This window comes from Vipera ursinii, assembly GCF_947247035.1.
Source record: "Vipera ursinii genome assembly, chromosome: Z".
Lineage (NCBI taxonomy): Eukaryota > Metazoa > Chordata > Lepidosauria > Squamata > Viperidae > Vipera > Vipera ursinii.
The window spans coordinates 66657274-66684198 of record NC_139517.1 but is presented as its reverse complement, the minus strand read 5'-3'; the positions used below and the strand labels follow the sequence as shown (position 1 = coordinate 66684198).

Below are 26925 nucleotides of genomic sequence, written 5' to 3'. Positions count from 1 at the left end.
CAAACTGACACCCACTATAAAAACATGGCACCACCACAAACACGAAGCCGAACAAAAGCAGCACAACTCACCAGCTCAGGTCTGGAGCTGGCAGCTGAGACCAGCCCATCCACTCAGAACACCCCCTCACCCAATCAGAACACACTCACCATTCAAAACACACTCCCACCCAATCAGAACACACTTGGTCCCCTACCCAATCAGAGCACACCTCCACAGAACACACCCCCTCTGGCAGTTTAAAAAAGAGGAACAAACAGCCACATGCTTCTCCCAGAAGAAGGAAGCTAAAGCCTGATGATGACGGATGGGATTCCGTCGAAACGTTGCACCTACACCTTTAATTCTACGCGGGGAAAAACCCGAAAAACCAAGGATCCACATACAGGCACCCGCGAAAACTTCAGAAAATATATATATATATATATATATATATATATATATATATATATATATATATATATATATATATATATATATATATATATATATATATATATATAATGCTTGTTAACTATTTTTTAGATTACCTTGCTAGGCCCCAAACATGGGACAAATCTTTATTTCCTATGTCAGCCTATCCTGAAGGCCATTGACAGGCAGTAGTAACACCGGTGACAGCTCATATTTGTGTAATTTTTTTTTAAATTGCTAACAAACAATTAAGGGAGACTGATATGCATTTCAAACTTATTAGTTTTCATCAGTCAGCCATATATATATAAAACAGAAACGTAACTACAGCTGCAACATCAGCCACTTTAAACCCCTCCAAACCACACAATAAGCAAACTGACACCCACTATAAAAACATGGCACCACCACAAACAAGAAGCCGAACAAAAGCAGCACAAATCACCAGCTGAGGTCTAAGGCTGGCAGCTGAGACCAGCCCATCCACTCAAACACACTCCCACCCAATCAGAACACTTAATCCCCCACTCAATCAGAGCACACCTCCACCCACAGAACACACCCCCTCTTGCAGTTTAAAAAAGAGGAACAAACAGCCACATGCTTCTCCCAGAAGAAGGAAGCTAAAGCCACCAGCCTGATGATGACGGATGGGATTCCGTCGAAACGTGTTTTACTCAGTTGCTTCTTACAGCAAAAGCCATGGTCTGTAACTCATTGTTGGATGGTATCAGTCAGAAAAATGATACAAAAAAAATTCTAAGGAATTAGATATACCATGGAACACAGTGAATACCGTCATCAACACTTGAAGAAAATATGGCATAACAGTGACATTACCAAGAATAAGATGTACCTCCAAAATTAATGAAAAAAACAAGAAAACTGGTCTGAACAGCTGCCAAGAAGCCTGCAGCAAGATTAAAATAGCTGCAATAGTTTCTGGCAAATATCGGTTGTGTACTCCATGTGACCACAATCTCTCATATTCGTCATCTATCTGGGCTATGGAGCAGAGTGGCAAGACAGAAGCCTTTTCTTACAAGGAAAACAACCTTCCCCAGCTACAGTTTGCAAAAATCTGTATCAAGTCTGATAAAAGTCTGATGAGACCAAGGTCGAACCTTTTGACCATAATTTCAAAAAAGTGTATTTGGCACAAAAACATTGTACTTCACCAAAAGTATACCATATCCACAGTGAAGCATGGTGGTGGCAGCATAATGTTTTGGGGCTGCTTTTCTTCAACTGGACCTGAAGCTTTATTCAAGGTGGAAGGAATTATGAACAGTTCCAAATTTGAGTCAGGTTTGCTACAAAACTTTCAGTCATTGGCTAAAATGCAGAAAATGAAGCACATTTTCAGTTTTCAGTGTGACAATGACCCAAAGCATACCTCTAAATCAACAAAAGAAGATTAAAGGTTTGGAATGGCCCAGCCAGAGCCCAGATTTGAATCCAATTGAAAATCTATAGGGTGACCCAAAGAGGGTGGTAATTTAAGAGATTTGGAATGCTTTTGCAAGGAAGAACAGGCAAAAATACCCAAGACTAGGTGTTGATAGGTTCCAAAGATTGATTGTTGTCATAAAATCAAAAAGTGCTTCAACAAAGCATTAATTCAAATTTATGCATTTTTATGCAGCCACATTATTTTGGGTTTTTAAATTATTTTCACTCCTAAAAGATCTATTTTCAATTGAACTGTACACCTTAGATCAGGAGTTCCCAACCCGGGGTGCTTGCACCCCCTGGGAGTGCGAGACGTTATTCCAGGGGGTGCAAAAACTTGGGTTTTCAAAATTATAGTGTATATGCATAATTCATTGCTATTATTTCAAACTTTTGTAAGGGATGAGAGAACAAATCAGAAGTGTTCTAGGGGTGCGGGGTATAGAAAAGGTTGGGAGCCAGTGGCTTAGATGATATATTAAAGGTGAAAAGAATTATGAAGTGAATCAACTTGGTTTGATTTTTTTTATATCTCAAAAGTTACTACTGTATATTCTAAAAATCTGTTCCTGAACAACAGTGAAAGGGCAAGTCCTTATCAGTTTTTTAAATGGCTCATTTTTATTTACATAATTTCTAATCTGCAATCCCACTAGGGCTAGAAATTTTTAAAACTAATATCTACTAATTTAGTAGCAAATTTTAAATAATGATAAAAGGTCCTAAGATTCAGAAGCAATTCTTAGTGAACTTATACGTCTTCTATGACCACAGTGTTGGTACTTACAATCCCCCCATTCCACAGAAACATATGTATAACTGTCAAGGCACTTGGCCTTAATTGATGAACAAATATGTATGGTGCAAGCACTTCATCAGGTATCCAAGTTCTAAGATACATATAACTACTTATAGCTTATACATATGGCAAATATGTAACATTGATTAAACAATTTTTAACACTAGCTAGTAAGCAAAATAAAAACCCCATCTTATCTATTTTTGAATGTGAATCAAGTATATTTAATGGGTTTCAGCATAAAATGTACCTTATACCATTACACTAATATTGTACATTATCAATAAAATGGTAAGGAAACCAACTGGGGCTAAAATTATGATATGAATTATTGACTTTGAAACTTTGTAGTATTTGACACTAACAATGTTTTACAGATGTACCTAAAAATACCTCCTAAGATTTCAGACATAAAAGTATAAATTAACATTATCTTAAAAGATTCAAAATTAAGTTTGGGATATCTGCAAAGGTATGCAAGGAGAATGTTAAAATATGCAAGTGGTCTTATGCTGAAATAAACTTCAGTTGTAAAGAGGATGGACTTCACTTTTAGTTAACATAACTACACTATCAGGAATAAAGAGGTAAGGAGCTAGTTTTACTACAAAGTTTGTACACATATCATTGTAATAAGAATTGATTTCTGAAGCTCTAAAACACTGAGCTGCTTCATACAATCATTCGAGGCTCCATAAAATGATTGATCATCTTATTCTTTTTTTTCCTGTTCTGTAATTCATGTGCTGCAGCATGACAATCCTGATTTTTATTAGACTTTTATTATTCTATTGTTAAGCAGAAATTGGGTAATTCTGGCTTAAACTTAAAGGTTTATTTTTAAGGTGTGAACTGACTTTCAAATTTAGATGTGCACAGTTAACACTGTCTCCTCTCAGTGACCTTACCCCCTCACAAAGCTCAGTTTGCATCTTAATCAGTCACTGAATTTGCAGATGATAGTTGTGACAAAAAGTGCATCTCCACAATTAATATGCACCAACTGTGTCTGTTCCACTGATTTATTTGTAGTTATTCATGCTTTGGTTACACCTTTGGTTACAACATTCTTTGCATGGGGAGAATTGTACAAACTGCAATTTAAAAAAACAACACAGCAACCAGGTTGCTGACAAATACAAGATGAAAGGATCACATGATGTTGATATTACAAATCTTCACTCTCTATTAGATAGCCTTGTTTGTGTATGTGTGCATGTGCATGCTACATTCAGATCATTCTTTTTTTATTAGCTGCCTGGACTAGTTCTTAAAGGATTTTTTTTGCAGGCTTTCAAAATGGCTTGCTATTGCCTCCTTTCAAGGGCTGAAAGAAAAAGTGACTGGTCCAGAGTCACTTAGGAGGCTTTGTGGCCAAGGCAGGACTAGAACTCAGCATCTCCTGATTTCTATCCTGATACCTTACCCATACACCAGGCTGGTTCTTTTTGTCTGTATTCCAGTATTTTTATCATATTTTGAACAGGCTTTCACAGTATTCTAAACATATAACATCCAGAATCTGACATGTTTATGACTCCATTTTTAAAATTATTATTGTAGCCCACCCCATTTAATGACTACCCCAATTATTGACCATTCACAAATATGATAATAAATGGTAATCAAAAATAACTTTTCTGGTAAAGGTGCACATTTATAAACAAATTTCTACTGCCTGACAACAGAAGCCTTCCGTATGAAACTGATTAAGGTCTGGTCAGTTTCAGGCATCATTCAAGAAGTGGGAGGGCTCTAATAAATTAATTAAGGTCACAGAACTGAATTTGTTAACTTTCAGTTAGCACTTTTTAGACATGTGCACCAGAGAAAAACAGAATAGGTGGTACTGATAGAATAGAACATTTTTATTTTTATTGTGTAGCTCACAACAAAATTAATAACAAGAGGATCTCTAACTTTACAGCAAGGACAATTATAATTAGAGCTTTAGTAGCACAGTGGATAAAGTTCAGTATTGCAGACAAACTGCACACATCCTGCAGTTTGATCCTGACAAGGCTCAAGGTTGAATCAGCTTTCCACCCTTCTGAGATTGGTAAAATGAGGACCCAGATTGTTGGGGGCAACTACAACTGCACTGTAAACCATCCAGAGAGTGTTGTAAAGTGCTGTGGAGGGGTATATAAGCCTAAATGCTATTGCTAATTGGGCTAGGATTGAATCATGTGGAGAAAAGCCCACTACTAATGTATCTTCCATTTTTGTATTGAATCAATGAATGGGATAACTATATATGCAGGTATTCGAAAGACATCTTTCTTCTTCTTGCACCAAACACACAAACACCCATTTCAGGAATTTCTACAACTATAATCATCAATACTGCAGAAAAGGACCTTGTTTAGCAAATCTGATAAATTTGTTATAACATTTACTGGTTTCACTGTTATCTAGAACAGTGTTTTTCAACCTTTTTTGGGCAAAGGCACACTTGTTTCATGAAAAAAATCATGAGGCACTCCACCATTAGAAAATGTTAAAAAATTTAACTCTGTGCCTATATTGACTATATATAAAGTAATTCTCTTGAATAGGAATCAAATAAACACAAAGAAAGTATTTTATAATTACTTTTCAATTTTTCCCACGGCACACCAGGCAATATCTCGCGGCACACTAGTGTGCCGCGGAACAGTGGTTGAAAAACACTGATCTAGAAGGATTAAATTAATTTATTTCTTCATGGATAATAGTAGTGTTTTAGTTCCCTAAATTTCTTCTTACATCACCTTTCCAAAACAATTCAACTTGAGAAAAATTCTATTTTTTTTTTCAAATTATCAAAGTACTATAGAAAATAGATATTATTTGTCATTTCTTATCGCAGTGTGCCACAAAACAGACTTGTCTTGGTTTTCAAGAATTTATCCTTATATTTATAATTTGACCTGAGCAGGATGAAAGGCATATATTTTTGTTTACTTCTATTTTAAAAATAACCAAAATGTAATGTATAAATGACTGACCTTAAGATAATAAAATACTAAAACAATTATGATGTAATAGTTATGTAATAAATCTGTGATTGAAATGAATGCTTTCAAAAAATTAATGCAACTATCAAATCACATCAATCTGTATTACCATCATAGACTAGCATACACTACACAACTACAACAGCAAACAGGAAACCAGATTTTAACTCACCATCTGTAGGGCTTAGTCCCCGAGCAGCTGAGATCATGGAGAGAGAAGGGCTGCTGTGCAATGATCGGATATAATCCATGTAAGGATTAATGTATGGATGAGGTGCGCTAAAAGGAGATTCTGATGCTGTAGCAGGATTTCTGTGAGAAGATATTCTGATGAATGGTAAGTCTGAATATGCTGGAGCAGAAGGCCTATAAGAGAAAAGGATAAAATGGGAAATTTACTTGCCTTTTTAGGTAAATATAGCTTCCCTACTTTAAAGTTCTATCTATAATTATAATCAAATGGTTAAAAAATAGAACACCATTAATTTTATGTGAACCCACTCCCATTTGTGCAATGGAATATCTCTGTGTTCTCCACCTTTTCAATGCACCCTGAAAATCTATTCAAAGCAGATCTGGAGGACATACAGAGACTGAGGCAAGATTAAAAATCAAAGAACACTAGTACATTCTAGACAAGGACCACAACTGACTTTAGTCCAGGTCCATGTACAAATATTTTGCCTCGTTTAGAATCAGATCAAAATTAAGGTGCTTGAACTGAATGCTTGTTGAAATAATTGAAATAATTTTCAAATTAAGAGTCAAATCAACTATTTTTTAAAATATTAATCAATATTATGTTTACTTTCAGGCTTGAACATACAAATGATCTTGGTGAAAGGGCAAAAGTAGAATGAAATTTAGTGTGTTGTACAACTCCATTCTCGTGCTTTGGAAAAAACCTGGCAAGAGGAATGTGTTCCACATCTCTACTTTCTACTGAATTTAGTCTATATCCCCAAAGATAGTTATTCCAACTCTCTACAACTAACATGTCAAACACAAGGCCCGGGGGCCGGATCCGGCCCGCAAAGCCATCCTGGAAAGAGTGAGGGAACGGCCCCCTCTGCCTTGGTCCTGGCCCAGAGACCCACCTTCTGCCAGAGACCCTCAGATCTGTCCCACTCCTGCCCAGGCCCCCCCATAGGCCCCCTCAATGCGAACGATGTAGAGCTGGCCACGCCCACTCAGTAGGCCATACACACTCTAGCCACACCCACCTAGTAGGCCACACCCACCCTGGCCATACCCACCCGGCCCCGAGGGCAACCGCAATGCTGATGCGGCCCTCAATGAAATTGAGTTTGACACCCCTGCTCTACAACATGCAATTATATTTAATATTATGAATTAATGGCCATAAAGGCTACCTCATGATTCCACATTCTGAATGTTGAATATTCCTGCCATACAGTTAATTACATTACTAATAATGTTATGTTAAAGTTTTAGTTCATTTACATCAATTTCTCAAAAGAAAACTAACTACAGTTTTCATTTCCCCCCAAAATCTCCTATTTCATTTCCATACTTATATTCTCAAAATCTCCTGTTTCACTATTCTCAAATTCTTATTTTTCCTTTTATTAACTACTAGTTCTGGACATTGTATTTTAGTATATGCCAAAAATGATATATCTCTTACAGACTGATGAGTGAAAGCAGAACTGAATCTGAAGAATCATAAACAGAAATTTTCTTGGTTGCATAAACTATATCTGATAAGAGAAAGAATAAGGAATATATATACATATACATCATTTTGTCAGGGATTCTTTGTCAGTAATAGCTCGCTTGAATTTCTTGTAGTTTTTTGTTTGCATCATCCGTCTTGGTACTTGGCCTTCAGTTAGCTTGTTTGTCAACTATTTTCTTTTTTTTTTCAAAAACAGACTCTTTGTGTCCAAAATATTTATGTTTTAGCTCATTATTATTAATAGTTTAGTTTTATTTAATATTGAATAATTTCTTCTACTTGCCCTCCAAGGTATGTTCAACAATTTCTCTGCAATCAAAACCAAAGGCATTAATTTTTCTTCACTATGATTTTCTGGCAATCTCTTATCATCTCCAGTTTTTCTGGATTGGTTTGGCACTGCACAAAATTTAAAGTTTTTGTTTGTTTCAGTACTGAGTAGTAGATCAGCTTTTGCACCTGGCACAATGAATTCTTTAAGCACTGTTTACTTCCAGTCATCTAAATAGCAACATCTGTCTATTTGAGGTAAACTGCTTCTTCCAGGAATTTTAATTCCAATCTTTATTTCTTCTACATTTCTTCATTTCTCATGAAATATTTTCATAGAAATTAGAATCTATGTAGAATCAAATATGGAGCAAAATTAGTTGTTCTGTATCCATTCTCTTTTTTTTATCCCAGTCATCCTAAATATTTTTCTACAAGCCTGAGCTGTGTAGACAAGAACAAATTGTGAGTATCCTAAAGACATGGCTATATGCTTTTAAAGGAAATCCATGATTTGCTGTGGTTTAATCAGTCAAAAGTGTTAGTATAATGAATTAAAAAAAATTAGACATATTTTTGGAACTCCCTGCCTTATCAATCAAATGTTAGTGATTAGATTTGGGGTGGAAACAAAATGAGTGTTCTGAATTTAACTAAAACTGGCAAGAAAACACTCTCAGCCCTGTCCTCTGCCTCTGTATATCAGAGATCAATCGAATAAATGCTTCAACAAGAAAAATGTAAACTTTCAGAAGGAGATGCAAGCAACATTATAAGCAATCCAAGAGGCAATTTCCTCTCACAAAGAAGATACAAGGAAAAATCATGAGGAGACAAAAGACAACTTTGATAAAATAAATAAAAAAATCCATAACATAACAAACTCTCAATTAGAAAGCTTTAGACAGATGGTTACAAAGAATGAACAAAGAATTCAGAAAATAGAAGACAAGTCAATAGAGACTGATCAAAAGATGGATGAAATAAAAGATGAAAAACAGAGGCTGATGCAGGCAAATAGAGAATTGGAAGATATAATGACAGTTTTGGAAATGGAAAAGGCATCTTACTTCTTAAGATTTCAAAACATAATGGAGAATAAACAAGAGGACCTTGCAGACTTGATGATGGAGCTATTGGCAGAAGCACTGGAAATCGGGAAACAGGAAATAGAAGGAGAGATAAATCCAATATTTCAAGTCAAACTGTGTGAGGAGAAACAAAGTCCCCAGAAAAGTACATGTCAGATTTGTCAAAAGATATATAAGAGATGAGATATTGAGAAGAGTGAGAGATGATCCTTTGCATTATAAAGAAAAAGGAACTGTAGTGTTGAAGCAGATCCCCAGGAGAATAAGAGATTCATGAACAGAATATCAATTCCTGACCAGAAAATTAATGAGTGAATTTTAGATGGCTAATTCCAGAAGGGATTTTAATTAAATATGAATAGATACAGATTGCTCAAGGCAATGGAATTTTATGAGAGATACAAAGCATTCCTGGAAGGGGAAAGTCCGGAATTTCGTGCAGAAAAAGAAACAAAGAAACAGGAAGAGGCAGCAATAGAAGGAGTAGCCAAACCAAGGAAAGAGGAAGAAAAATACAGAAGAAGGGGTAAAAGCAAGAACAACTAGAAGAATAAACTTAAATATAACTGAAGGAGATAAAGAAGAAAAATGGGATTTTCTCAATGAATATAAATGGATTGAACTCCCCCGCAAAAAGTTTTTTTTTACACAACTACAAAAATTAAAAATGGATATAATTTGACTCCAAGAAACACATGTTAAGAGACAACACTATAAACTGTTGGAACAACCAAAAATTGGGAAAATCCATTTCACATTAGCATAATAAAAAAGAGGAATAGCTTTATATATTAAAGAAATAATGAATCCCAAACAAATCTATGCAGATGAAGAGGGAAGAATATTAATGGTGGAAAAAATGATAAATCGATGGTAGCTATATATGAACCAAATAACAAACAAGAAGAATTTTAACAAAAATTACGTTAAAAATAGTGGAATTGGAATATCAAAATGTTTGCTTAATGGGAGACAATGCAATCGTAGATGGGAAGCTGGATTACAGAAGCAGTAAAACGGAAAAAAGGAAGGAACATAATACCTAAAACTTTCTTTAAAATGGCAGAAGAAATCTATATACAGGATATATGGAGAGAAAAGAATCCAAAAAACCCCACAACAATATATAGTTTACTCAAACAGACATAAATCATGGTCCAGAACTGATATGATATGGATATCTCCTGAATTAAGTACGATTATACAAGAGATTGAGATAGAAACCAATATATGGGCAGACCACAATCTGATAAAGATGACCTGGAGAGGAACTAAGAAAAAAGTAAGATGGTCCCTGAATCAACCTTTACTGAAAGAGAAATAATTTATACAAATAGCAACAAAGAAAATGGATTTTTTTCTTTAAAATAAACAAAAAAGGAGAGACAACACTTAAAAATGTGTGGGATATGGCTAAACTTTAGAGGGTTAGCTATAACTTACATGGTGCAAAAGAACAAAGAAAAGAAGCAACAACAAAGTTAAAGGAGGAATTAATGAAATTAGAATTAGAATTACAAAAAGATCCACAAAGAAAACATTTAAAAAACAAATGGAAATAATAAAACATAAATTAAACTTAGCTGAGGCAGAAAAAAATGGCCCAACAAATTAAAAGGGCAAAACAAAATTTCTTTGAAAATGCTAACAAACTGGGTAGGTGGTTAGCATACAAACTGAAAAAAGAAAGACAGAAAAAAATGATAAATAAACTGCAAGACTCAAAAGGCGATTTACAGTTCCAAAATAACATAATTAAAAAAATAATCAAAGACTTTTATGAGACACTTTATGATACAGAAAAAACATCTCAAGAAAAAATAAAGTAATACATAAAAAAGCTGAGTTACCAAAAATTCCAAGAACATACGAAACATGCTATAAGAAAAAGTATCAGTGATGGAGGTAATAGAAGCTATAAAAAGGCAAAGACTTCCTGTTTGGTAGCCGTCGGGACAAGTTGGGAAAGTCAGTGCTCAGCTTTCCAGCTTAGTTTTTCTTCATCTAGTGACCCTTAAAGGGTCGGAAAGTTGCCCTGGAGGGGCAATGAAGGAGGAGGGATACTTCAGGAGCTCAGATCAGGGGGCACCTGATCAGAGCAAACTGTAGGACCCTCTGGAAAATGAAGAGAAAGGCTGTTTTAAATCTCCAGCATAGGCATCTCCAGCGGGAAGCAAAGGATTATAAACCAGAGGAATTTCAACTGTGTGCTGAAGCTGGGTGAGCAAGATGTTTCCTTTTCTTCTCTTAAAAGGTAAAGGTAAAGTTCCCCCGCACATGTGTGCTAGTCGTTTCCCCTGAGTGGAAAGAGATGGAAAGCAAAGACCCCCAGAAGATTTATGGGCGGCAAGTAATTACATGGGGGGGAAAGAGGCTCTTTGTTAAAAATACTGGACATTGATAAATAAGCCAAGGAGGACATCTAGTGGTGAAAAAAGAACGAAATTTTTGCAACATTCTCTGTTGATTGAAATTTAACCTTGAAGAGAACAGCTGCAGCTGATAAGGCTGCTTTGTTATGAGACTGAAACTCAAAGTTACTTCTATTGAATTTGACTAAATTTAAACAGACGTTTTTTTGGCTTTAGACTGTAAACTTCAAAATGACTTCATCAAATATTACTAGACTTATGAAAAAAAACTTCTTCTGCACTCTCAGTAGGACAATCTAGTCCTACAACACAGGGATCTATTGAAGCTATGTTGCAAATGGAAAAGATCACAACTCAAAGTGAAACACAGACTTCATTAAAATTTCTTCAGGATCTTATGTTAAAGAATCAAGAGACTTTGGAAAGGAACTACTTAGAGACACAAGAGAATCATAAAAGCACACAAGAAACACTGGAGAAGTTAAATGAAGAAATTTTGGATATAAAGGGAAAATTGGAAACTCAAAATCAAATGATAATAAAAAAACAACAGAAGATACATAAGATTGAAGAAAAACAAATGATAATGACAAAAAGATAGAAATGTTATTGCGAGCAAATGAAACATTAGATAACAAAATTAAGATTTTAGAGATGGCAAATGCAGAACACTATTTAAGGTTCCAAAACATTCCTGAAGATAGAGCGGAAAACATAGAAGAGGTGATTATTGACATCTTGGAGGAGGCTATGAAAGCAGACCGAGGGGCAATTCAACTTGAACTAGATGGGATATTCCGCTTCAACTCAAGCTACGCAAGAAGAAATAAGTTACCAAGAGAAGTTACCAAGAGAAGTTACCAAGAGAAGTACATGTACGGTTTGCAAGGAAGACAACAAGAGATGAAATACTGCGGAAAGTAAGAGATGAACCAATACAATATAAAAATAAAGAAATTGTGATCTTAAAACAGATACCTAAGAGAGTCAGAGATTCACGAAGACAGTACCATTTTTTGACTATGAAATTGATGGCTAATGGCATAAATTTTAGATGGCTGATGCCAGAAGGCATCTTAAGGCCGTATAGACATCCGGGAGGGCATCTCCGCTATTTACAAGCAGTGAGGTGCTCCGACCCTCTGCTTTCGCCTCGAGGTCCCGGGAGCGAGGACGTGCAGCCACCTGAGCTCCGGCTGGTGTACTTGAATGCCAGGTCCGTTGTCAATAAGGCTCCTCTCGTCTGGGATTTGGTTGAGGGTGAGCATGCAGACCTGGCTTGCATCATGGAGACTTGGTTGGGCCCAGAGGGTGGTATCTTTGCCCACCAGGTTTCCGGGTGCTACACCGGCATTGGGCTCAGGGTAGGGGTGGGGGAGTGGCGGTAGTTATGAGGGAGACCTTGTGTCCACAGGAGGCCACCGTTCTCCAGATAGTTGGGTGTGAATCTCTCCTCCTGAGATGTGGTCCTAGGGCACAGTTGGGCTTGCTGCTGGTGTACCTTTCGCCTAGTTTTGGGTGACTTCAATCTACCATCCCTGGGAGGATCATCTGAGTTAGCTTGGGAGTTCATGGCTTCCATGATGGCCATGGACCTGACGCAAGTAATTCATGGACCGACTCATGTGGGAGGCCACACCCTTGACTTGGTTTTTCTATCTGGACGGTGGTTAGATGATCTTGGTGGGAGCTCCCCAATTGTTCTGCCCCTGTCATCAACTCCTGCGGCTGGTCTTCCGTTTTGCCACTCCCCACCGTGGGTGTGTGGAACCAACTAGATGGTTCCGCCCCAGGCGCTTAATGGACCCTGAGAGGTTCCAGGCAGCGCTGGGGTCCCCACTTGCCTCCTTTGCTCACAACCTGGCGGATGCCTTAGTGGAAGCCTGGAAAAGGGCAGCCACGGAGGCACTTGACCGAGTTGTACCCTTGCGGCCCCTCACCCAGTGCAGATCCCAGCGGGCTCCATGGTTTTCCGCAGAGCTCCGGGAGATGAAGCGTCGGAGACGGGGCCTAGAGAGCCGTTGGAGGTCCAGATGATCTGAATCCGACCGATTGCAACTAAGAACCTGTATTAGGTCTTATCTCGCAGCAATAAGGGCGGCGAAGTCTAATCACTTCACTACCCTTATCGTGTCCGCAGATAACCGCCCAGCCGCCCTGTTTAGGGTGACCCGCTCCCTCCTTAATCAGGAGGTGAGGGAGGAACCCTTGCAGGGTCGTGCCGAGGAGTTTAGTTAACATCTGTCGGACAAAATCGCTCGTATTTGGACGGGTTTGGACTCCGACTGGGCAGAGTCTGATGATCAGGACACGGGTGGTCTTGTCAATGTTATCTGGGAGGAGTTTGATCCTGTGACTCTGAAGGAAGTGGACAGGATTATGGGGAGGTTGAGTTCCACCACATGTTTATTGGACCCGTGCCCTTCCTGGCTGGTTTATGCGGTTCAGGAGGGGACACGAGGCTGGTTTCAGGCAATTATATCGGCATTTTTGAGTGAGGGTAGTTTCCCCGCCGTCTTGAAGGAGGTGGTGGTGAGACCTCTCCTCAAGAAGCCCACCTTGGATCCAGCTGTGTTAAATAACCTTCGTCTGGTCTCCAACCTTCGCTTTCTTGTGAAGGTTGTCGAGAGTGTGGTGGCGCATCAGCTCCCTCTGGTTCTGGATGAAGCGGATTATCTAGACCCGTACCAATCGGGTTTCAGGCCTGGGTACAGCACGGAGATGGCATTGGTCGCTCTGGTGAATGATCTCTGGAGGGCCCGGGACAGGGGATATTCCTCTGTCCTAGTCCTATTAGACCTCTCAGCGGCTTTCGATACCATTGACCATGGTATCCTGCTGTGGCGACTCAGGGGATTGGGAGTGGGAGGCAGGGTTCTTCAGTGGTTCTCCTCCTATCTCCTGGGACGTTCACAGTCGATGTTGGCAGGGGGGCAGAGGTTGACCTCGAGGCCTCTCGCTTGTGGAGTTCCTCAGGGGTCGGTCCTCTCACCTCTCCTGTTCAACATCTACATGAAACTGCTGGGTGAGATCATTCGTGGTTTTGGAGTTGGGTATCATCAGCGTACTGATGATACCCAGCTTTTTATTTTGACCCCAAACCACCCCAGTGATGCCCTCGACGTGATGTCCCATTGCCTGGAGGCGGTTCGGGTCTGGATGGGGAGGAACAGACTGCGACTCAACCCTGACAAGACTGAGTGGCTGTGTGTACCGGCATCTCGGGATATTCAGAATATTCCATCTCTTTCCATGGGGGGGTGAGTTATTACCCCCCGTAGATAGGGCTCACAACCTGGGAGTCCTCCTAGATTCACAGCTTTCTTTGGAAGACCACATAATAACTGTGACTAGGGGGGCCTTTGCCCAGGTTCACCTGGTGCACCAGTTGCGGCCCTATCTATACCACGATGCCCTGCGTACGGTCACTCATGCACTCATGACCTCTCGTTTAGACTACTGCAATGCTCTCTACATGGGGCTGCCCTTGAGGACCACTCGGAGGCTCCAACTGGTACAGAATGCAGCTGCGAGAGTTGTGTTGGGAGTCTCCTGATACTCCCATGTTACACCTCTGCTCCGTGAGCTGCATTGGCTCCCAGTTGTCTTCTGGGTAAGATTCAAGGTCCTGGTAATGGTTTTTAAAGCCCTACATGGCATGGGTCCGGAGTACCTTAGGGATCACCTGCTGCCGGCGTCAACTTCCCTCCGCCCTGTGCGTTCCCACAGAGAGGGCCTCCTCAAGTTGCCATTGGATTTTATTGTCATTTTAAAGTATTTTAATCTACTGTTTTAAGCTTGGGCATCTTGTTTAATTCTTTTTAATTTTTGTATTTTTGTATTTTTATATGTTTGCCCTTTTCACCGCCCTGAGTCCTTCGGGAGAAGGGCGGTATACAAATAAAATTATTATTATTATTATTATTATTATTATTATTATTATTATTATTATTATTATTATTATTATTATTATTAATAATAATAATAATAATAAACTGGAACAATACAAGATATAGACTTGATTCAATTTGGAAAGCAGAAGACTCTGAAGAGAAGAATAGGTCGATTTTGGTTGAAGGAGTAAAAAGAGGTCAAGGGAAGAGTAAAGAGCAGAAACAAACAGAAGAGAAGACTCAAGGAGCAACTGCACAAACAAAAGAACAGAAAGAGGAAGGTCTCCAAAAGGGGGAGGATGAAGGACCTGCTAGAGAACGAAGAACTACTAGATCAGTTAGACCAAAATATAAATAAATGGAAATGGATAAAGAAAGTGGAATTTTTTCAGTAAACATAAATGGACTGAACTCTCCAATTAAAAGAAACAAGATTTTTAGGAAACTATGGAAACTGAATTTGGATATAATTTGTTTGCAAGAAACACATATAAATGCCCAATATTATAAACTATTGGAATAGTCAAAAAATGGAAAACTTTATTATACATCAGCACAACAGAAAAAATGAAGAGTAGCTCTATAAATTAAAGAGACAATAAATTCAAAAATGGTATATTCAGATGAAGAAGGAAGAATATTAATGGTAGAAATTTATCTACATCAATCAAAAGTTTTATAAAAATCTACATAGAAAAATAATAAAAAATGGAGTATCAAAATATCTGTTTACTAGGAGATTTCAATGCAATAACAGATGGAAAAATTGATTATAAAAGTAACAAAACAAGGAAAAATGGTAGAGGAAGACTACCTAAGACATTTTTTGATATGGCAGAGGAAATTGGAATTCAAGATATTTGGAGGGAAATAAATCCACAAAAATTACAATATACTTTTTACTCAAATAGCCAGAAATCCTGGTCAAGAATTGATATGATTTGGATGACTGCTGACTTGAGAATGAATGTGCAGGACATTGAAAAAGAAATAGGCACATGGGTAGATCATAACCCTCTGAAAATGACTTGGAAAGGGACACAAAAAAGGCTAAGCTGGACTTTAAACTTTGAACTTTAAAGGAAAAACTTTAAACTTTAAAGGAAAAAGAATTTATAGAATTAACAAAAAAAGAAATGGAACTCTTTTTTAAAGAAAATAAGAAAGAAGATACTACAATACAAAATCTATGGGACACAGTTAAAGCATACTTTAGAGGTATAGCTATATCATATATGGCAAGGAAAAATAAACAGAGAAAACAGCAATATGCATTATTAAGAAAAGAATTTGGAAAGTTAGAATCAGAATTGCAAAAGAATCTGCAAAAAAGACTTTAAATAAGAGATATGGATATGATAAAACATAAATTAAATTTGTTAGATTCAGAAAAAATGGCAGAACAGATAAAAAGAGCGAAGCAGAATTTCTTTGAAAATGCTAACAAGCCGGGAAGATGGTTAGCTTACAAACTTAAAAAAAACAGAAAGAAAAAAAAAGATATATAATCTACTGGATGGGAAAGGTTATTTACAATATAAAAATGAAGAAATAAAAAAGATAGTTAAAGAATTTTATAAGGAACTGTATGATAAAAAGGAGACTGCAAGAGAGAAAACTGAAAAATACTTGACAGATAGTAACCTTCCGAAGATTTCAGAGACATTTAAACATATGCTAGATAAAGGAGTTACAATGATGGAAATAACAGAGGCTATAAAGAGACAAAAAAAATGGTAAAGCTCCTGGTCCAGATGGACTTCCAGCAGAGCTATACAAAAGTTTACAAGAGATATTAAGTGACCCATTGAAAGATGTTTGTAATGGACTTCTACTAGAAGCTAAAATGCCGATGACGTGGATTGAAGCAAATATTACCGTAATACCAAAAGATGACTCAGATTTGACCCAGATCAAGAATTATAGACCGATCTCATTGCTTAATGTGGATTATAAAATTTTTCCTTAAATAATGGCGGAGAGATTGAAAAAATATTTGGTTGAATTTATACACTTAGATCAAAATGGCTTTTTACCAAAGAGACAAATCAAAAACAATTTACTAGGAAGGATAGCTACAATTAAAATGAATATATTGCCTAAGATTTTATTTTTGTTTCAGACAATCCCGATAAAACTTGGGGGACTTTTTTTTAAAGAGTTGGACTCTTTAGTTTTGAAGTTTGTATGGCAAGGAAAAAAAAAACTAGAATAAAGAGGAAAATTTTGCAAGATACTAAAGAAAATGGTGGTTTTGGTTTACCTGAGTGGGCTTTGTACTATCAAGCATCAGTATTGACATGGGTGAAAGAATGGATAATGCTTAGGAATAAAAGGCTGTTATGCTTGGAGGGACGTGATTTACAGCTGGGATGGCACGCGTTTTTGTGGTATGGGAAAAACAAAATTCATGGATATTTTCAAAACCATTGTATTAGAAATGCTTTGATAACAGTATGGGGAAAAAATTAATATGAAAATATATGTAAAACTTCCAGGGTGGTTATCAACAATTGAAGCTTTTTCACATGTAAACTTGTTAGATTTTGAAAAAATGTGGACGTATAGAGACATTTTAAATATCAGTGGGACATTAAAATCGAAACAAGAACTGGAACATCAGGGTATCAACATGTCATGGTGGGTATGCTTACAAATACAAAACAGATATGAAAAAGATATGAAAATGTATGGATTTTATAAAGAACAAAATGTGTTTGATAAGATATTATTAACTTCTGATGAGAAATTAATTAAAAATTGTATATTTTTTTGTTAACTTTAGAGAGGGAAAGTGAACAAATTAAAGGGACAATGATAAGGTGGGTGGAAAACTTTGGTTAATGTCCCACTGATAGAACTAGAAGAATGGCAAAAATTGTGGGAAAGAAATTATAAATTGACAATGTCAACTGCATACAAAGAAAATTTGTATAAAATGTTTTATAGATGGCATTTACCTCCAGCTAGATTAGCAAAAATGTTTAAAAATGTATCAGGCAAATGTTGGAAATGTAAACATAACTTAGGTACATATTATCATATTTGGTGGACATGTGATAAAGTAAAGGCTTATTGGAAAAAAAATACATGCTTGGCTAGAAAAAATATTAGGAGAACATGTAGCATTTAATCCTGATTTTTTTAAATTAGGTATAGTACCAGAAAAGACTAACAAACAAAAATTATACTTGGTTTTACATATTGTAACTGCAGCAAGACTAAGTTATGTGCAGTGCTGGAAAAAGGAACAAATACCGTCAGAAGAAGAATAAAGAAGATATTGGTATGCGCAGAGATGGACAGATTAACTATGAGACTAAAAGACAAAGAAGAAACAGAATACTATAAAAGCTGGAATCTATTTTATAAATGGTTGGAAGAGAGAACCAAAGAGTAGAATTTGTATATGTATTAGCATGTTATGAACCCAGCTCGCATGCTGTTTGAAAAACTATCATAGGTATGTAGAGAATAAAAAATAACAATAAAAAATTTATACAAACTATAAAAAGGCAAAACTATAAAAAGGCAAAAAATGATAAGACTCTGGGTCCGGATGGGCTACCTCCAGAGTTTTATAAATGTCTACAAGATACATTAAGCCCACTAATGAAAGAACTGTGTAATAAAGTACTCTTAGAGGCTAAAATACCAAAAACATGGATAGAAGCCAACATTACTTTAATACCTAAAGAAGATTTAGATTTGACGTAGATAAAGAATTATAGACCAATAGCTCTATTAAATATGAAGTATAAAATTTTTGCTTCAGTAATAGCAGAAAGATTAAAGAAATTTTTGATTGAATTTATACATACAGACCAAAATAGATTTTTACCTAAGAGACAGACAAAAAATAACTTAAGAATGACCTTAAATGATCTTTGCAGTCGATTTTGTCCACTCTTTTTTCTTGTCCTCGAACTTGTTTTGTGATCTTAAAATATAAGTTGTCTTTTCCATATCCAATATTTCTTGTGATTTTTTTTTCATTTGGGTTAAATCATACTTCTTTGTTTTGTTATGTTACCTCTTTAAGTCTCTATCCTCAAATTTGTTATCTGTTTTATATGCTCAGTTATCTGTTTTATATGCTCCTTCTATATTCTTCTTTTCTGCGATTTTTTTGTTGTAAAGTTAAATTGCAGATGGATTGGTTAATATTTTCAAAGTTACTTTGGATTTCTTTGTGGTTTGAAATCATTGTTGTTTGAATTAGTTGCAGTAAATCATATATCTCCTCTTGAAAGGTATTTGTTTGTTTTGGGTTTTTTTGATAAATTATTTCTACAAGTCTCTTATTTTTCATCATAGCCAAGAATCAAGGCTTTCTTTTCTCTGCAAATAGCTTTGGAGTCATAGTTAAGCAGATATTTGCAATCCAGAGAGTTCAAAAAAGTTTTTTTTCCCTTGAAGTTTATAATTCTCTCTTTGTCTGCAGCCCAGATTCTTTTCTTTTTTGTCACAGCTGTTCTCTATTGTTTTGAACATCACAAGCACAGATTAGTTTTTTCCAGATTTTGCCAAATCCTGTATGAGAGCCATAGCTGTCATAGTCTTCGTCCACCACTAGATGTCAGTACCAGTTCATTTTTCAATTTTCAAAATAAACAGTTGTCTTTAAAATGAGAATCTTAACCATTCAGCAATTTCAAACCTATCCAGATTTAGGTTTTATATTCATTTCATCTCATTTCTATGTGTTTTGGTCCTCCTTTTTACTTCTTTGGATTTTTTTTCAGGAAATTAATTGATAAGTAGGATAGAGAAAATAGATTCAAAAACGCTGTTTACAATCAGTTTAAAGTAGTACTTTTTAACTTTGGGTCCTTGTAGCCTGGGCTAGACTCTAAAGTTAGGCTAGCCTTTCTCCTGTTGATTTCTGGAAGGCTTTTCCCACACCGATTGGATCAACAGCCATCTCTCCATGGTCCACAGACTTCCTTCGTTCTTTGCCACCTCTTTGGTGTGACGTCTGGCCCATTTAGGGTCCCCTAACAAGAAGAAAATCAGCCGTAGGGCATGGAGCCCTGAAATCTCTCGGCTGCTGTGCAAAGGTGCAAAACCAGAAGTCAAGACATTTTGAATACTGAAGGGAAACTAAAACCCAGAAAAGAACTGAAAGAACAGGGTATTGATCTATCATGGTGGACTCACCTCCAAATTCAAATGAGATATGAAAAAGATGTGAAAACATCTGGATTTTATAAAGGACAGAATCTGACCAGATAATATTCACATCAGATGAAAAATTAATTAAGAAACTATATAAGTATATGTTAAGTTTAAAGATGGAAGAGGAACAAGTTAAAGAAACAATGATAATATGGACAAAAAACTTTGGGCATAACATAGAGTTAGAAAACTAACAAAGCCTTTGGGAAAGAAACTCTTAAATAACAAAGGCGGTGACTTACAAAGAAAATGTTCTACAGATGGCACTTAACACCTATGAGGTTAGCGAAAATGTTTAAAAATATGTTTAGCAATTGTTGGAAATGTAGACAAAAACCAGGCACATATTATCATCTTTGGTGAACATGCCCCAAAGCAAAAGATTTTGGTCAAGAATACATATATGGTTAGAGAAAATGACTAAAACCCACAGATTTTAAGCCAAAATTCTGTTGGGTATAATTGTAGGAAATTATGAGGAGGAATGTGTATATTTAATATTACATGTATTAACTGCAGCAATAATTGATTTGCTCAACATTGGAAGGATGAAGAATTACCAGCGGAGAAAGAGATAATTAAGAAAATTTTAGATTGTGCAGAAATGGACAGATTGACACTGAAAATGAAAGAGAAAGAAGATTCAGAATACTTTAGAATATGAGGTACATTTTATCAATGGCTAGAAAAATGAAGTAGAGAGAAAGGAGTTTAACATATATTAGTAAACTAAACATTGGAAAGCAGACAATATGTTGCATATAAAATATTAAGGATTTGCGATTATAAAAAAATAATGAAATATAAAACAAAAAATATGTTAGCAATTAAATCTTGGCCTCGTTCTCTCTTCTGAATTTAGCTTGTACCATGTTTACTCGAAAATAAGACCTGGTCTAATTTTTTTTGCCTCCAAAAGAGGCACTAGGTCTTATATTCAGGGGAGTGTTACCCGCTTACTTTAGGAACACCGCAGCCAGGCCTCCCATGCCCTGACACCTGTCGTACCAGTGCTGCCGCTTGCGGCAGGCTGTGTGGTTCATTGCACCGATCATGCTGGTGCCACCACTCGTGGCAGGTGGCTGTATGGCACATTGCACCATAGCACATATGAGTGGCAGCATTGGTGCAATGTACCATGCAGCCTCCTGCCATGAAAGGCATCACCAGCGCAATGAGCCATATGGTGTCCTGCTGTGAGCAGCAACACTGGTATGATTGGCATGCGCCACACAGACTCCTGACACAAGCAGTGGCAATGGTGCAATCAGTATGAGAAGCCACATGGCTTCCTGCTGCAAGCAGCGGTACCAGCACAATGTGCCACTTGGCATACAGTTGCAAGCAGCCAGAGAACTCAGGCAGCAGCATAATAGGTATTAGGGTGTGGGAGGCCTGGCTGCAGCAATCCTAAGGTATGCGGGTATGGGGCACATGGGGAAACTTCACACCCCCAGCTTGTTTTTTATGCATGTGTCTAGGGCTTATTTCGGGGGTAAGACTTATATTAGGCACATACGTAAAAATCTAGCTAGGGCTTATTTTCAGGATATGTCTTATTTTTGGGAAAACATGGTACATTTGGCAATTCTTGATCCAAGAGCTATTGAAGTCTGAATTGAAAAAATGTGATTTAGCTTGGGACAAAGCTGGCTTACAAGTGCCTTCTGGCAACAATTATTAATAACGTAAAGAAAGAAATTACTATTATATAGCTCATAAGAACCAATATGATTTTAGTAAGCAGAAACAAGCTCACATAAATCTGTGGAGTGGGGAAGATTACATGTTCAGAAATGATCCAGTTCCTGAATAGATCTCTCATATATCCTCTCTTCTCTCCTCTCTTCTCCTCCTTTTCTCTTCTGGGGGTGCCGGAAGTACCAATCAGCATGTTGCCACATGCGCCAATCCTGCGGCTTCTGCAGAGCCCCGACAGCCATGCACTGCAGCTGAGTCTCGCTCAGGCTTGTGCAGTACTGCTACCACTTCAGCTCATTCCCCTCCCCCACTACACTTGTATAGGATGGTCACATACCACCTGCCAGGTACCATTGGTTGAAAAGCCTGCCTTAGAGTGAATAAAAGTTAGGAATGAATTGCTAATGGGCAATTTGCAATGGGCAATTTCTGAGATTACTTTTCAACTATTCAGTTCAAAATTAGGAGATGTCAAAGTCTTGAATGTTGCATGTATTGAACTGAGAACAATTGGGCTAATTTGTGTTTGCTGTAATTTTTTGTACCAGAAAGCTACCTCCCATTTTAAATATATTTTAATTGGCTAGGGGCTGCATAGCAATTATGGGATGGCCTTATGCAAGTTGGCAAAGCTGGATTTGGGGGGAAGGATTAGTCCCTCCCTCACTTTTAAAATGGAAAGGTCTCAGTTTCCCTCCTCAGTGTTATATTTTCTATCCTCTCCTGTACTTTTAAGAGACTGTATTACTTTCCATTTCCGTCAAAAACAATGCTGTGATTTGGGGTATCAGGAAACCTTGTGTTTGTCCACCAGCCCAATAGCTTGTTTAAAATTTTACAGCAATTTTTCAATTCACTAGAATTCTATATTTATTGGCTTAAAGTTTCTTACTTGAATTTAAAGCTTGCATGTTTATTAAAACTTCAGTAAGCCATTGTGGGAAGAAGGGGAAATTGTTTATTAAATGCCAAAATCACATCATCCTCATCAATATATTTCATTTGCATCATGATTCTATCATGAAAATGAAATGAACGAATCATGAAATCATGAATCATGAAAAACAGGAGATATAAGAAACATACCCATAAAGGACTCAAATTCTATACACTAATACTCAAAGTTTAGGAAACAAACAGGCTGAATTTGAAGTACTAGTACATGAAGGCAGATCTGATATAGTTGTTGAAACTGATATTATTGAAACTTGGTGGGATGAAACTCATGACTGGAATGTATTGATGGAAGGATACAAACTATTCAAAAGAAACAGACCTAACAAAAGAGGTGGAGTTGCATTATATATCAAAGATTGCTACGTCTCTATGGAAAAACCCCAAACCAAGGATGAAAACCACCTAGTATGCATATGGGTCAATATAAAAGCAAAAAGGAAGACATTTCTATAGGTGTACACTACAGGCCACCGAACCAAGCAGAAGAAATAAATGAACTTTTTGCTAACTAATTAACAAATGTCTGTAAGAAACATACCACAGTAGTAATGGGAGACTTTAACTACCCTGATATTAATTGGGAGACAAAGTCAGTAAGAAGTGGGAGATCAAACAGATTCCTAACCAACTTAACTGACAACTTCGTCATCTAAAAGGTAGAGGAGGGAACTACAGTGTACCTAATTCTTACTAATAGAAAAGAAGTGATAGAGGGAGCTCTTGCCAGAACTTTGGGCGAGAGTGACCATGCCATACTAAAATTGAATATAATGCAAATATAAGCAATACAACATAATCTGACCAGTGTCGGATTAAAGTTTAAAAGAGTTGATTTTAACAAACTCAGAAAGAGCCTAGGAAAGAGTCCATGGATAAAAGTTTTAAAGGGAAAACAATGCAACAACTTGGGAAACTCTGAAAAACATGATCATAATAACACAGTCCAGAAAAATACCACTGAAAAAGAAAAACAAGAAATCCAAGAAGAAACCAGAATGGTTGCCCAAAGAGCTCTCTGATAACTGAAAGATAAAAAGGACAAGTACATAAAATGGAAAGATGGACACATAACTAAGGCAGAGTATCCGCAGATAGCTCAAATTTGCAAAGATGAAGTCAGGAAAGCAAAGGCTCAGAATGAACAAAGACTTGCAACAAAAATCAAAGATTATTTAAAAAGTTTTTTTCAACATATAAATAACAAGAAAAAAGTCAAGAAAGTAGTTGGCCTATTAAAGTTTGCCTGTTTTAGCAGTTGGCCTGCTAAAGAGAAAGATGGCAAGGAAGTAAAAGAGCAGAGAGAAAGCAGAGCTGCTTAACTCATTTTTTGCATCAGTTGTCACTCAAAAAGAAACTATAGCCTAACCTACCAAAAATATAACCGTAAAAGTCAGACTAGCTATAAAAATTAAAATATGCATGAAAATGTTAAGAGAATAACTGTCTGATCTTGACAAATATAAATCACTGGGACCTGATGGATTACATCCCAGAGTTCTGAAGGAGCCTGTAGACGTTACCTCAGAACCATTGTATCATATCTTTCAAAAAACTTGGAGCACTGGGGAACTACCTGAGGATTGGAAAAGAACTGATGTGGTTCCCAGAAAACTACAGATCAATCAGCCTGACATCATCTGGGAAGATCCTAGAAAAGGTAATAAAAAACCAGTTGTGTGAACATCTACAAACAAACAAAGTTATAACTAGAAGCCAGCACAGGTTTGTTAAAAACAGATCATGCCAAACCAATCTTATTTCATTCTTTGACAAAGTGACCAGAGAAATACTGTTGACATAGTATACTTACTTAGATTTCAGTAAGGCATTTGACAATATAAAAACAAACTACTTCTTGGTAAGCTAGAAAAATATGGGATAGACTACTGGCTGACAAATCATACTCAATGAGTAGTTCTTAATGGTACTACATCTACATGGAGAGAAGTAAGCAGTGGAGTACCACAAGGTTCCGTCTTAGGCCCAGTATTGTTCAATATCTTCATAAATGCAGTGCTTTTTTGTAAAAGAACAAGGTGCCGGAACTTACACATGTCATACAACCCACCTTGCCTACCCTACAAGGTTCCATCCAAAAAAGGTGCCGGAACTCCGTTTTGAGCATTCTATGACAAAAAAAGCCCTGCATAAATGACTTAGAAAGAGAACTCATCAAATTTGGGGATGACACTAAGCTGGCAGGAATAAATAACACCCCAGAAGTCAAACTCAAGATTAAAAAGGATCTTCACAGACTTGAACAATGGGCCCTATTCAACAACATGAAATTTAAAGTTTTAAATTTAAGCAAGAAAAACCAAAGGAAACCTGGCTCAAAAAGAATAACTGTGAGAGGGATCTTGGAGTCCTAGTGGACAATCACTAATATGCCATCAGTGTGTGGCAGTAGCCAAAAAAGTAAATACAATCCTTGGTTGCATAAACAGAGGCATAGAAAAAAATCACGTGACATACTAGTACTGCATTATAAATCCTTAGTACAGTGTTTCTCCAAAAATAAGACCTGATCTTTTTTTTTGCCTCCAAAATAGGCAGTAGGTCTTATTAGGGGGGGGTCTTTTCCACTCACCTCTGGCACTGACAGCCCTGCCCATCTGGCCCACTTCTGTGACTAAAGAAGCAGCTTTATTCTGCAACTGAGAATGGAGCTTGGCCTGCATGTCGCAGACAAAGGCCTTTCCAGAGGACTGAGTCCATAACTTGGTTCTCAGCTGCAGAGGCCTTCTGGAAAGGCCTCTGACTGCGAAATGTAGGCCCATGGACACCGTAAAAGAAGTGGGCTGGTGAGGAGAGGCCTGGGTGTGGGGCATATGGGGCAGCTCCATTCCCCCACCCAACTTGATTTTTAGGTATGTGCCTCACCCCAAAACTAGGACTTATTACTGGGTTAGGGCTTATATTAGGCCCACCCTAATATAAGCCCTACCCCAGAAGGGCTAGGGGTAAGTCTTAATTTCAGGGAAACACAGTAAGAGCACACCTAGAATGCTTTGTGAAGATTCTTATTGGCTTAAAATAGTTTATTAAGGTGTTACTCATATTGTACTTCTAAAACACAAAGTGTCAGAGAAATGTTATACATTGTGTATTATGTTAAAATGCTCTTCAATCAAAGAATTGCAAGAAAAAAAATATTTTGGGGAAAAAACTAGTCCATTGCCTGTGGTCTACAGTCTCCTGCTTTGTAAATTACACCTTAGAAGAATGCTGCATAGATAATAACTAGAATGGAATGTGAAATAATTAAAAGATTGAAGTATACATAACCTATGAAAATATAACATATAAAAGACAAAATAAAAACCTCTCTATGAACCACATTCCAATATTGATTTCGTAACTATTAGACATTTCCAAATTAACAGCATTTCTCATATCTATGATTCTGCGTTTTATCTTTATTCTTTCAAATCCTGAAATTGCTTGGATAAGAGTGGAATTTTTTTCATACATACATTTCTAAGAGCAATCTGAACTTTTAGGAGAAATTGAAGAGGCTTTCTGTCAAGTACAGCTAAATCCTGCCTTTCTATATCAAAACCCTTGCTAGAAAATTACTCTGCAGATGATAAGGCTGAAAGATATAATAAAAAGTGACTCTACTCAATTTACACTGCAATATTGGTATGACTGAATATTTTTCATTCAGGTGACTGATAAAATCACTAAACTGTATTGGAGATAAATAAAGGAGGCCTCTGTCAAGAATAAACATCATTAATCATGAAGTCTCATTCTCAAGAGTGGTTCAGCTATGCATCTGCACAAATACACTATTTGCAAATGGCCTGTAACTACTTGCTCTTTTCCCATTTGTTTCTTTATTTTGATGCATATTTTCCCTTTTCAAATTCTTATATTGCTTGGTTGATATACCACAAATGTATGTATTTGCAATAGAAGCTTCAGTTTTCTTTCTCTTTCTTTCTTTCTTTCTTTCTTTCTTTCTTTCTTTCTTTCTTTCTTTCTTTCTTTCTTTCTTTCTCTCTTTCTCTCTCTCTTTCTTTCCTCTCTCTTTCTTTCTTTCCTCTCTCTCTCTTTCTTTCTTTCTTTCTTTCTTTCTTTCTTTCTTTCTTTCT

The 26925-nt window shown here is 36.9% G+C and overlaps 1 protein-coding gene across 1 annotated transcript in view; it reads right to left on the bottom strand.

Moving 5' to 3' along the window:
* Positions 1-26925, bottom strand: part of GLI3 (GLI family zinc finger 3) — a gene marked incomplete at its 5' end in the record, with an annotated part of 320743 nt that overhangs the window by 121751 nt on the left and 172067 nt on the right. The window contains one exon of the mRNA XM_083378272.1: positions 5837-6030. Coding sequence (XP_083234398.1) covers positions 5837-6030 — 194 coding nt within the window. The remainder of the gene's footprint in view (positions 1-5836; positions 6031-26925) is intronic.